Below are 13,083 nucleotides of genomic sequence, written 5' to 3'. Positions count from 1 at the left end.
TTTATTGTAATTTCCGTACTTGTGATTTCTGCGGAAAAGCTGAACATTCAATGCTCTTATATAGTCCTTTCTCTGTACAGATCGAGGGCCAAAATGCTGAGCCAGGACAAGTTTAAAATATTAAAGTCGCAATAGGTGTTAGTATTATTGCTATTTTGGTCAAAGTAAAAGTGATAACGATACTTAATGGAAGCGGTAATCGAGCTTGTGGTAATTCGATTGAAGATTAACGATATCAAAAAGTTTGGCAACCACTGTTCTAGCAAAAACAACAATTTTACCCACTGGAAATTTCAAATCATTTGGCCCAGTAGTTAAAGAGAAAAGCGATAAGTATATCAAAAAGAATATGAACAAAAACAATTCAACAAAACAATTCAAGGGTCCACTTCACGTCCAACAATATTTATTACTTATCGATCTCGATCGGTAGGTATGTTGATAGGTATTTGTCTGTTTGTTTGTTTGTTTGTTTCACTTTCGTATGTCACGCGATATCTCACGAAAGCAAGGTTGAATCTGCTCCAAATTTTGCCTGTGCATTCATCAGATCTCGGACCAAAAGCCACGGTGTTTCTATTGAGTCAAAGCAAGGTAATCGAAATCGCAAGATCGAACATGCGGTCTCCGATCGCTATCTAGTTTCCCCTTCAACAGCCCATCTAATGCATAATCTTTAAGTATGGAACAAATGAGACAAGCGTGGGACAGGTGCGACCGATGGTTAACGACTTTTTTTTGAAAAACACCATAACTTATCTGCATGACTAACTTTTCAGAGAGAACGAATGAGGTTGGGGACTCTTATTTTTAAAGAAATTTGCTCGAAGAAAGGTCGCGCGCACTCAGTCAGAAATGAAGAAGCGAGATCTCTGAGCGAGAATACAGCAGACCATCCAAGTACCAGAAGCTACTGATTCTATATGTATAAAATAATGGCGAACTTCTTAGAGAGAACAACGGACGACTATATTTTTCAGTACTCCCGAAATATGTGAACCAAGATGGCGGACACAGGAACCTAGTATGTGTACCAGGTTAGGGTTAGGACATAATTTCAGGTACAAATACTACGAGAGTAACTTGGCTAGTTAGCAAACTCGTAATAGAACTAAAATAAGGAAAACTGGAATAAAATTATGGCCTAATCCTAACCTGGTACACATACTACGTTACGTTGTTCGCCATCTTGGTTCACATACTTTGGGAGTACCATTTTTCTTATACTGTATCTACATTCTGACCTGTTATATACGTGTTCGTCTGTTCCATCAGTGCAATCCTTTATGCCGTCACAAAACATGATTTTTAAAGCACATTCTCCGTTGTCGCATTGAAAAGTTGATTCACAGTCGCATTCATCCACGCCTGCAACAAATCGTATTGCTATTAATTGGGCGAAAGAACTCCAAATCAATAGGACTGGACATTTTGGGCATTTTCGAATATCTGATGATTTCAAAATCAAATCAAGTATGTTTTTCGAATCGAATCGAATCTCGAATACTCGGGAGTAAATGAGAAATATGTAATTGTATGAGTCTTTTTTATTGTAATTGGTCCTGTCAACACATGAATTACTGAAAACAGAGAATACATCACTCAGACAGATTGCTGAGCGTCCACACAATGAAAACACGTTTTTATCAATAAATCACTACAGAGAAAAGTCATATGTCGGAATTGCATTGAAAAAATATGGCTTTTTCAAAAAAAAAATTTGAAAATTCATCTCGACCATTGGCGGAAAAAAAACACAAGATGACGGCAATTCAAAATTTTGCCCTGAACTGATTCGAATAATTTACTATTCGATTTGATTCGAAAATTCGATTTGAAATGACCAGCCTTACGAAGCGCCAATCGTTTGTTGCTAGTGAATACTGGAGATATCCGGTCGTTTGAACGTATTCATAGGCCAAACCTTTGTTATGATGTTGGATTCCCTATTTTACTTTAGTATAATTTAATTTAATGTTATTCATAATTGTCGCTGTTCGGTAGTAACCAGTACTGTTCTTTTATGATGCCATACAATTTTATTTTATTCTGTATATACAATGTGCATTTGCACTATGTTGTGAAAATAATAGGTACTCCGAAGTATGTGAACCAAGATGGCGGACACCGGAACGTAGTATGTGTACCAGATTAGGGTTAGGTCACCTGCGATAGCACTTTTACCCACTTCAACTAAATAAATATCAACTAGACGTGATTGACGTGCTTTGTTATCAAGTTTGACGTCCTAAAAGACTCGAAATAATGTTAAATGCTAATGGGCCATCCTGAGGGAGAAGTTGTCGGAACGATTTGACGGAAATAAATGAACAAATAACGATTATTTAAAAAAAAAAGCAACGTTGAAGCACATGAAAAGATTACTTTTGACTTAAATCGAAATTTTATTTAGAATATTAGTTTTTTAGGTATTCCCGTAGTGTGTGTACCAGATTAGGGTTAGGCCCTAATTTTATTCCGATTTTCCTTGTTTTGGTTCTTTTATGAGTACGGGGACTGTGTTAGCCAAGTGAATATACCCCCTGACCATAGGTTTCAGTCCCTTTACACAACTTGATGTAAAGTAGGCGAACAAAAATAGTTACCTCCATATTAGAACACACACTTCTGGGGCGCCGTTTTTTTTTAAGTTACCACGACTCTCGTCCGTGGACTCAGTATACATACTTACATAAACTATGTTAATTTTGAAGTTCATGAAAAGATAGTTTTTGACTAAACTCAAAATTTTATTCAATATTTTAGTATTTTTAAAGTGATTTCAACGAATTGTTTTTATTTATTTTTCGCCCAGAAAGTATAGCAAAGGCTAAGTGAACGGTAAGACCGTACATTGGAAAGACTTATTTAAAAAAACACTAATAAGCATGAAATTAAATAGGATTTCACAATGTTCCGGTTGAGATAAAAGGCCATAAAATGGCTTAATCGTATGGTAAATCAATGCCTATTGACGGGTAACGGGAAAACAAGAAGTCAAGCTATCAAGTCAAGTCTTTTTCACGAAGTCTCAGCAACGAATGCAAAAATGTGGGTTCTGAAGAAAACATACCCCGCCACTTTTCAAAATAACAACTTTAGTGATTATCTAGTAGGAGTTAAGGTTTGGAATGATTTGAAAATTTGAATTCCCAGCGCAAATACATTCCTAACCTTAACCCAAACCCTAACTAGATAATTACTAAATTCCTTATTACTTATCGATATTAAGATCGTTAGTATGTTAAAAGGTATTTGTCTGTCTGTTTGTCTGTTTGTTTGTTTGTTTGTCTGTTAGATCAATGCGATCACTCACGAAGGCGAGGTTGAATCTGCTCCAAATTTTGTAGTGCATTCATCATATCTCGGACCAGAAGCCTATTGATTTTGGATGAAATATGTCGTATAACTAGAGAGTTGTTAATTAATTAGTGATGGGACACGCGGTGTTACTATGGAGTCATGAATGGAAACCGCAGTTTCGATCGATAAGTCTTCGGTCTCCAACCGGTATTCTCGTTTTAAACGTTGGCGGAAATGTTTTTTTTTTTTTTGAAGGTGGCTATGTACAAAAAATCCATGCAATAATCCCGCTCATAGTTATCTATCTGCCTTCCTAAAACGGAAAGATTTTGTCAAAATTGTGACATGTGTGTAGCATTCCTATATATAACTAGATGATTGTACAAAGCCTTTAAAGTAAATTTCGTGAAAAAAATCATGTTTGGCTTAGTAAATGAGATTAAAAGATTACGACCCATAGGCATTTTTAGTAATGAATAATATCTTATTTAGAGTCGTGTTAAGAGTGATCTAGCGCATTATCTAGCGTGGTCCGAACGTGATGGATTTTAAAAATGGGACGACGTTTTCGACGTTTTCATAGAGTCTACAGAAGAGTAGGCCCCAAGGTCAAAATGTATTGCTGAAATTTATAGTTAGTTATCTGCTGATGTAAATGTTAAGGTTGAACTACGGTTAGAAAGTTCATCTCTACAATCTGATAAATACACAGAAGAATTAGTTTGATCATTCACCTATTTTAATGTATAGTCTGTAATAATAAAAAATATTATAATGATACTTGAAATTTTTATTAAATGATTGTGGTTGCAAGTTTTATTTTGGCGGTGTAAATAAGCCATAAAAGAATGGATGTTGAGAACCAATGATCAAGCGCTGCAATAATAATAAATAGTAAACATATATGGCAAATTGTTTTATCATCGATTTCAAGAAAAGCAAATTCAGATTCAACTAATCCATATAGATTAAGTTAGTCTGGGATTATATAGCATTATAATCGGATTGCTATAATTTTCAAGTTATTGCGCCAAACAATTTATTCGCCAATCCACGCACGCTTGTTGTAAACCACATAATTGAACTGGTCGTTGTACACGACCCCGCACTGTTATACAGGCAAATTTTACAGCACAGGGACTGAATCACAAATATGAACCGACTTGTAATAATAGTTATCAATATATATAACAATGATTGTGCTAAACAATAGTATATCAATATAGATATTGTGCCATAAATGCCTATATAATCACTTTGGATCTTATGAAGGGGGGGGGGGGGGGGTCTTCATATTATCTAACCTGGGGGGAGGGGGAGCACCTTCATATGATCAAGCTTGAATGGGAGATTCTGACCAGTCTGACCTTATATGGCCCGTCTTTATATATCCGTCTCTGTCGGAAAAGGCAATTAATGATTAAATTTTATTGTTTTTTGCAACGACCTACATGTGGGAGGCAGCATTTTTCAGCTCTTACCGATATCATGACAAAATACATGTCGAGACTTGGCGTAGAGTCGGACCCACGAGTTTGCTCGTTAAGAATTGCCCAATTATCATTCGAATGTTTTCACGCGAAGAATGTTATTGGGCTGACAAATCGGTTTGGCCGAATCTTGAATTAATTAGGCGACAAAAGAAAACTTTGATGCCATGTTAGGAAGTGTGATTTTAATTAATTAGGCGGAAGAAGGAAATTTCCATGTTTATGACGTTTGGTTTGAATCAACTAGACGACAGAGAAAACCTTCGATGTTATGTTTATAAAGTTAGTTTTTATGTTATAGACTTCGGACGGGAGTGCCAAAAGTTTTGCATTTATACTTAAAACTTAGACATATAAACACTTGCCTCCCATGCATTCTATATCATGATCGCAACGATATCTTTCATCTAAGAAGCAAAATGAATCGCTGACGTTTCTAATGGACTGACAGGCTATCCCACGGCTACCATTGTGTATCATAGGATCGTACAAAGTTTCATCTGAACCGTCACTGAAATAAAAATGCAAGATTATAAATTTTGAAAGCAAATATACAGGAAAACAAAAGATCGATGCCTAATTTTATAGACAGAAAGATCAAATATTTAAAGCCTCACTAACGTAGGAATTTACATCTGTACATCTTCAATTCCAGAGAATTTGATATCAATTAGTGGTTTTCATTTTTTTCAACCCTTTACTGCAGGGGTGCACAACAGGGGGCACGCGTGCCAAATTTGGCACGCCATACGCTCAAACGTGGCACGCGAACGGTTTTGTAAAAAAAAAAAATTATGATATACAATAAAATATCACGTTTATATCAAAATCAGCAGTTTTTTTTCAGGACATTGAATTATTTCAATAAATAGATATTCGTTTTTATGTATTGTTATTGCAAATTTGTTCGTTTTACGGGAGTTAATTTACAATACCACAATTGTGGGTGGCACGCGACAAGATTATTTTGAAAATTTTGTAACGTATCCTCATTTGAGTTGTGCACCCCTGCTTTACTGACTGCTCACCACTTCAGTGTTTATCACTCCCTTTTTGGGGTATAGAACAATGGCCCAAGAAACCTGCTATGGGGGTATTTTATATGACACTACAGCCATTTTTGGAGCTTTGTGGCAAGTTCCAACGTATTAATTATATGCAGTAATGCGAATAAGTCTTATAAATAAATGTAAATACGTCCCGGTTTCCAGATCACTGATCACAAGATTGCCTTTATATGCAAAGACGTAATAAAATGTTAAAGTTATTAAACCTTATTTAGACACTGATATTTACTTTTATTGAAGTATTTTTTCAGTTTTGAATTGGTCTTAATATATTCTTTGTCTGCTTTCGAATTCGTAATTCCATTCGTCAAAATATTTTATATAAATGGAACGTCTATCCATATTTCCTTTTCAAATTATTTAAAATTCTGGGGTGATCTTCAGACATTTTTGACAGCTTTCATTCAAATAATTCCTTTTAATTTCAACCAGATTGAAAAACAAAAGTTTAAAACTTTGGGAACTTGAAAACAATATCAGACAGAAAATGATTTCACCAACAAAATTGAAAATGGGTTCTTATTAAGTTTTTGAATACCCCCCAGAACGCCAAATGAAGAAAAACTTATACGAGAGTTAATTCCCACAGACGCTGCGGCTGTATGATTTTTTATAGGCGCTCGCTCGAGTCCTTCGATGCAAACGCAGCCATGTACAATCAACCACTGATGTCTCACTATGTAAGGAAAAAGAGGAATCTTTCCGGATTGGCTCTGCCCACCCAATTTTTTACACCCTGGGTGAGATTGAGGCTTAATAACACCAAATAAATCCCAATAGAATCGTTCATGTAAAGCAATAACCCACAATCTGAACTCAGGTTGTGTACAAGGTTAGTGTTCAGGTTGTGCGATATCTTGGTGCGCATACTTCAGGATTACCCATATCAGTCTATACATCTGCTAGTCATAATTATTAAGCCATATCTAGTTCTTACAAAATGTTTAATGAATTTAGTAACTACTCGTATTTTTGCACATGTGATCTAAATAAGGCACTAGACCAGTGTCTTCCAATCTTTTTTCTTTCGTGGACCACTATTATTGCACAAAAATTCAATGGCCCATTAGATTTCTCATTCGAGGATAAAACTACAATAAAAACAAACAATTCTTTCCGCAAAAATAGAGGACCTTCAAAAGTATGTGAGAAGTACGTGTGAGGTAAAAAGTTACATTTTATGAACAATATTTACAGTGTTACAAATGCAAAAGTGGAAAACAATAAGTTTCGTGCCAAAATTGAATTTAATCGCAATCTCGACAAATTTCTCGAACTCTTTTTATCTGAAACATCAAAATTTGGTTTTAGTTTGGTTGTCGCATTCTCAGGCGGGCCAGATGGGGCTACCCAACGGGCCGGATTTGCTCGCGGGTCGTAGTTTACCATGTCAGCTTTAGACGTTACAACACACAACGAATGGGTAACTTGCACCACAGCGAAGACCAGCGTATTATTTGGTGTTCCGGAAGTAATGTATTAGGTTCATGTAAAACGTGTCACGTTAATGTAGACTGCGTAGGGACACACGTACATGTTCTCGTATCATTTTTGTTGCTTTATAGTAGATGTTACACAACGCAGCGAATGAGTGACGTGCACTGCAGTGAAGACCAGCGTATGTGTTGTATTAGGTTCATGTAAAACGTGTCATGTTAATGTAGCATACACAGTGACTTATATAATTAAACATGACCTATATATAATAATAGGACTGACTACAAGTTAAGAATATTTTTCTGAAATGAGAAAACTAGAGAGAAATGCAAAAGAAAATCCATTTTTAGACTTCTGAATCCACGCATCGTTCATATGCATCACTTTTTTTTTATACAAAATTTCTCTAGACTACATGCAAAGAGTGTAAATTAAAACATATATTTTATTGCGCTAACGATTAGGTTTCTACAAGACCAACTATTTCACCGTCTTCTATGCTTTTGCACCGGTGGAACCGTATGCATATATTGCAATGATGTAGAGTAAAGAGTAAAGATAACTATCCTAAGTGATTCAAGAGTCTTGCTGCACACTAACACAAATATATGTGTTGAACTATGTATGTCTGAGGAAGTCTGACCTTGGTAAGACGAAACGTTACAAAAATATATTTGTGTTAGTGTTCAGGAAGAGTCTTCAATCACTTAGGATGCATATTATAACATACAAACTTACGGGCAATTTGGTTTTCCATTACAGAATAGACTCCTTTTTACGCATGTTCCATCGTCGCAGTGGAAAGGCAACGTAATGTTCTCACAGCCCCAATTTTCTGAAATAAAATCAAGTGATAAAAATAGAAGCACGGCACTTTCATAAACAGGAGTATGAAGGCACATTTTCGCAAATTAAATTGAAACCTGGACTCTGATTTGGATTCAGGTTTAACCCGACTTAGATTTGATATATTAGACCAGATCTACTCCAAGTTGGAGTCCCGTCCCCAGTGAGCCGCGATGGGGCTCATTGAGGTTGCGTTAAATGATTTGTTGACATTAGTTGCGGTAAAACAAAATATTGATCAAATTTGAAAGAATTGGAATTAGTACCGAAACCCATCATCATCGAAATAGAGCCAAGATTCGATCTTTTGTGTGGAAAGAATGCAAGAACATCGGTCTCATCAGAAGCATTTTTATTTTTTTAATATCTTCTGTATTAATAAATTTTACTCTATTTTTATTTCAGTTCCTGAGCGTCGCGAAAATAGTTGGCCGTGCCGAGTGGGGCGTGGTAAAATAGTTTGGAGAAACCCTGTAAAGGATAAAGATTATTAATTGATTGCTGAAGAATAACATAGATCTGAAATAAAATTGAATGAAAAAAGTAGAAGCGCTTTTGAATATAGGTTATGGCTTTTTCAGAAACAGGAATTTGAGCTACACTCTTTCGCTACGCTCCAGTGGCATCTCATAAAACGTCCTAGTTTTCTAGTTTGGCCTCAGCCCATTATTGAGCTTATTTTAGGGTTCACTTGATAAAGTACCCAATATATCCCTAATTAAGTTTTGGTAATCGAGCTGAACCCAAATACAACATTTCAAAGGCATGAGGATACTCCTAAACCAGAGGTGTGAAACCTGCGGCCCGCGGGCCAAATGCGGCCCACAAGAAAAAATTACAATCCCTTACAATGTCTTAACAGTTAGCTTGTGCGAAGCAAACAACGTATGTATGCCATAAGATCGATAATCAAATGTTTTGTGCTTGCAACTACCAGAAAGCCCATGTAAAACAAAGGGGCGGCCCGCGGTTTCACCCAGTTAATTCTATCTAACCCTCCTGTATTAATTAAAGGTTGCACACCCCTGCCCCTAAACAATAGTTTTAATTGACTTATGCAAAATAAAACATCATTTAATTAATAAAATATCATTAAATAATGTTATTTAAAAGAGAAGCACTGGGAAAACTAAAATGATCTTTAAAGTGTTACCAGTTTAATAATAGTGACGAACGGAATTGTTATTCGATTATATTGGAACAATATGTAAATATTAATTTGACTCTCTGATTCTAATGGAAACAATCAGAACCCCTATACCAGGGGTCGTCAACCTACGGAGCAATATAAACCAGCACGCGACGCTTCACTGAATTATAGTAACAAATTATAGCTGTTTAGTCGATTATATTCTTTACGCAAAAGAATTTACGTGTAGACTAAATTATTTTATAACGTAACAAGTATATAAGTCACAATTACTCGTTTAATGAGCTTATAATTTGATTATAATTTAGACAAATGGCAACAAAACGCAGAAAAGTTGAAGGTAAGTGCAAATGGTTTAAGGCGCAAAAAATATTCAAATGGCCAGTCTTCGCGCGCTGCTTAAAATTTACCTTCTGATCTGTGTGAAACAATGTGATTCATCGGTCATCCATTCGATTTTTATCTTTCTAAAAATATGTGAGGCCCCCCAATGACTTGCAACCTTTAACTTTGTCCCCCGAACGACAAAAGGTTGCCGACCCCTGCCCTAGACTCTACCATCGAAACCATTGCCTTAAGTCAGTGCTTCCAACCCAGTGGAAAACTATACAAGATGGGTCGCGAGACCAGATATATGGGAAGTATTTCCTAATGTTACATACAGTCGTCAATTAGATCGTGAAATTGTGGCATTATCTTTACATAACAATTATGAAACGAGAATATCGGTCGGAGACCGAAGACTTATCGATCAAAACTGCGGTTTCGATTCGTGACTCTATAGTGACGTGTCGCATCACTAATTGATTAATAACTCGCTAATTATACGACATAATTCATCCAAAATCAATGAGCTTCTGGTCCGAGATATGATGAATGCACATGCAAAATTTGGAACATATTCAACCTCGCTTTCGTGAAATATCGTGTGCATCTAACAGACAGACAAACAGACAAATACCTATCAAGATCGATAAGTAACAAAGTAACAATTTGAATTGTGCGTCGTTATCAGACTCGATCTGATAATATCCAATATCCAATATGCAAGTTTTGCATTGATAGTAAATGACATGGGGATACATTATTTCGTTCCTCATATATTATTATCCTATTGTGGGTCGCACGGAAAAAATGGCGCTCCGGTAGTATTCGCACCAAGATGACGCACAATCTGAACAATCCTAAACTGGTACACATACTATGTTCAGGTTGTGCGCCATCTTGGTACGAATACTTTGGGAGCACCGAAAAAATGGCAATAAAAGTGGACCGCGAACTGAAAAACGTTGAGAAAGCATTGCCTTAGGTGATTGATTATGTCATTCATTGATTAGACCTACAGCATGAAACGGCTAACGTTTTGGATTAAAATATTTTTAATTATTAACTTCTGTAAATATGCGTATCTAATTTCATATCTTACATCGTTCGACGAGAAAAGAACATGCGCTAAAGTGCGGAAAAAGTAATTTTACGATGATTGGGGTCAGCTTGTCCACCTCATAACACGATTAGAGTAAAATACAATTACAATCGATCCTACAGCTTGTCGTTCAATAAAGGCAAGCGCGAATGTAGGCGTGTAAACACCGATTATTGGAAATTCTGTTTGCCCAAAGGATATTTTTTGCTTTTTTTGAACATTGATTAATTCCTTTGAAGTCAACGGCTAAAAACAAGTCTCTGAGCAAGCAGTTTTATAGATGAGTATTTTATTTACAAAATTGAATTGTAGATTTCAAAATTTCAGAAGATTTTTCTTAGAAGTTATCCAACCATAATTTGGGTATCTATACATACATATGCAACATAAACTTATATACGTTGACATTGTTTAACACGGGGTGCCCCGAATCTCTAAACGCGGGTCGCATGCAGCCCGCGGAAACATTTCGTGCAAATTCGCAGGTTCGAATCCCGTTGGAGAAATTATGTGCAAAAGAATTGCTGGACTACTTGCCGTCATAAGGTGGTTTACCTAACCGCAGTTCGATCACGGCTTCCTCCATCATCAAATCCATGCATCAGAAAACAAATATCTGGCCAAGCACATGCATTGGCATAACATTTTTGAGTTTTTGTGCCATTGTTTTATTAAAAATATACCTCTATTTTCAAGCGTGGGCCATGTGGTAACTATTATCGCAATATTTTGATCATTTTGGGTTTTCCCTACTGCGACCCACAAGGCCTCCTCAAAAATTATAGCGGCTTTTCAATCTCGCAACCTTAGCCCGCCTTGGCTTAGCACATGTGAACGTGATAAAATGTCTCATCATGCATGAATCTTAGAATTTAGACATTGACTCAACCCCTGAATAATTCCGTCATTTATACAAAAAACATATTGAATCAAGCATGAATGAAAGTTAGCTTCCATTATAAATCCATGGTTCAAGTTTGCATCGGAATTGATTGAAATAAATTTAAAATGAGTTTTTAAGATAAAAATTACTTTATATACATTCTATAATTGAATTCACGGAACTATAATGAAATAAACCGGACAGTGGTAAAATTTAAAAATTCCAGTCTTGCACAATAATACTATAGCAGCTATAGTATAGCTGTTTACGTATCAATGACTGTTTATCTAAAGCAAATGATGTAATGAGGAGACGTGGAGCCAATTAAAAAATAATAGGATTTGATCTTGCACGCCTTATTTTGGATATTTACATTTCTTTAATTTGGATATTTACGTCTCATCCACGTATTTTCAACGTGTTTTTTGCATAAAACATACTTCCATCTTACTATCTGATATTTGTAGCTTATTGTTAGCTAGTTATTTTTGAAGTGGGGAAAATTCAAGAATCACTGGTATAAAGCCTTGCTTAGAGTGGAAGTGTAAAAATTCTTTACAAAAAATAACACCTTGCACAAACCTCCGCTTCCGCTCTGACACTCAATCTGTTGAATCCAAAGGCTGATAATCACCATTGAAGCAATCTTCAAAGTTTCCATTATATTACTAGATTGTAGGGCTAGTATAAAAGACTTTACTATGGCTGTAAATATAAATAACAGGACATACATATACAAATAGAAGTGTAAGTGTGAAGGAATAAACTAGAAAATATAAAGTTTGTAGGCCCAATCGTGAGCCGTCGAGCATTTTCTAATCGGTCTCCAATAAATTTCAATTATGAGTAGTGAAACATAAAGAACTTCTATAAATCTAACATTACATATACAATTTTTGCCAAATGGCTCATATATCGAATGATCATACATTACTTTCATTCACATTATTGTGGAAATCGCAAAAACTCTCTAATTTTAGGCTAGCTAGGTTGTCACTAAGATGATGGTTGGTGGGCCTTGAAATCTATAGATCATCAAAAATTATATATAAGATATAATTGATCAATTTTACCTCTGGCCTGTTCTTCCTGGTTTAAGTATTACCCGTTCACAGTACAAACCGTTCCGTACTCACGAAAAAAAAACTAATTTATAATATTTTTTTTCGTGATTAAAAAAATTAATGATACGTAGATGTTGCTACAGCTTGACCACAAAAAGAAACAGAATCCTTGTCATTTAAAACATATTCTAAAATCTAGACTTTAAAGCTGACATGGGCAAACTTTGGCCCGCGGTCCATTTCCGGCCCCTGGAGATATTCAATTTGGCCCACCTGATGCTGTCACAACCAAACTGAAACCAAATTTTGAGATTTCAACTAAAAAATAGCTCAAGGAATTGCGTTGATATTGCGATTAAATTTAGTTTTGGCACAAAGCTTATTGTTTTCCACTTTTGCTTTTGTAACACTGTAAAT

General features: G+C 35.7%; 1 protein-coding gene across 5 annotated transcripts in view; it reads right to left on the bottom strand.

The window, feature by feature from the left end:
- Positions 1–12,304, bottom strand: part of LOC120326749 (uncharacterized) — a 43,913-nt gene extending 31,609 nt beyond the window's left edge. For all 5 annotated transcript variants that reach the window (XR_005567450.2, XM_039393090.2, XM_078111814.1 and 2 more), the window contains exons 1-4: positions 12,185–12,304; positions 8,036–8,132; positions 5,159–5,304; positions 1,245–1,368 (exon numbers count right to left, since the gene is read on the bottom strand). Coding sequence is in view for 4 of the 5 variants with exons in the window: in XM_039393090.2 (XP_039249024.2) it covers positions 1,245–1,368; positions 5,159–5,304; positions 8,036–8,132; positions 12,185–12,263 (446 nt within the window). In the remaining variant the exon portion in view is untranslated. The remainder of the gene's footprint in view (positions 1–1,244; positions 1,369–5,158; positions 5,305–8,035; positions 8,133–12,184) is intronic.
- Positions 12,305–13,083: the final 779 nt, after the last annotated feature.

Source organism: Styela clava, chromosome 4 (assembly GCF_964204865.1).
Source record: "Styela clava chromosome 4, kaStyClav1.hap1.2, whole genome shotgun sequence".
Lineage (NCBI taxonomy): Eukaryota > Metazoa > Chordata > Ascidiacea > Stolidobranchia > Styelidae > Styela > Styela clava.
The sequence above is the reverse complement of the archived record's forward strand: the minus strand, read 5'-3'. Positions and strand labels throughout refer to the sequence as shown.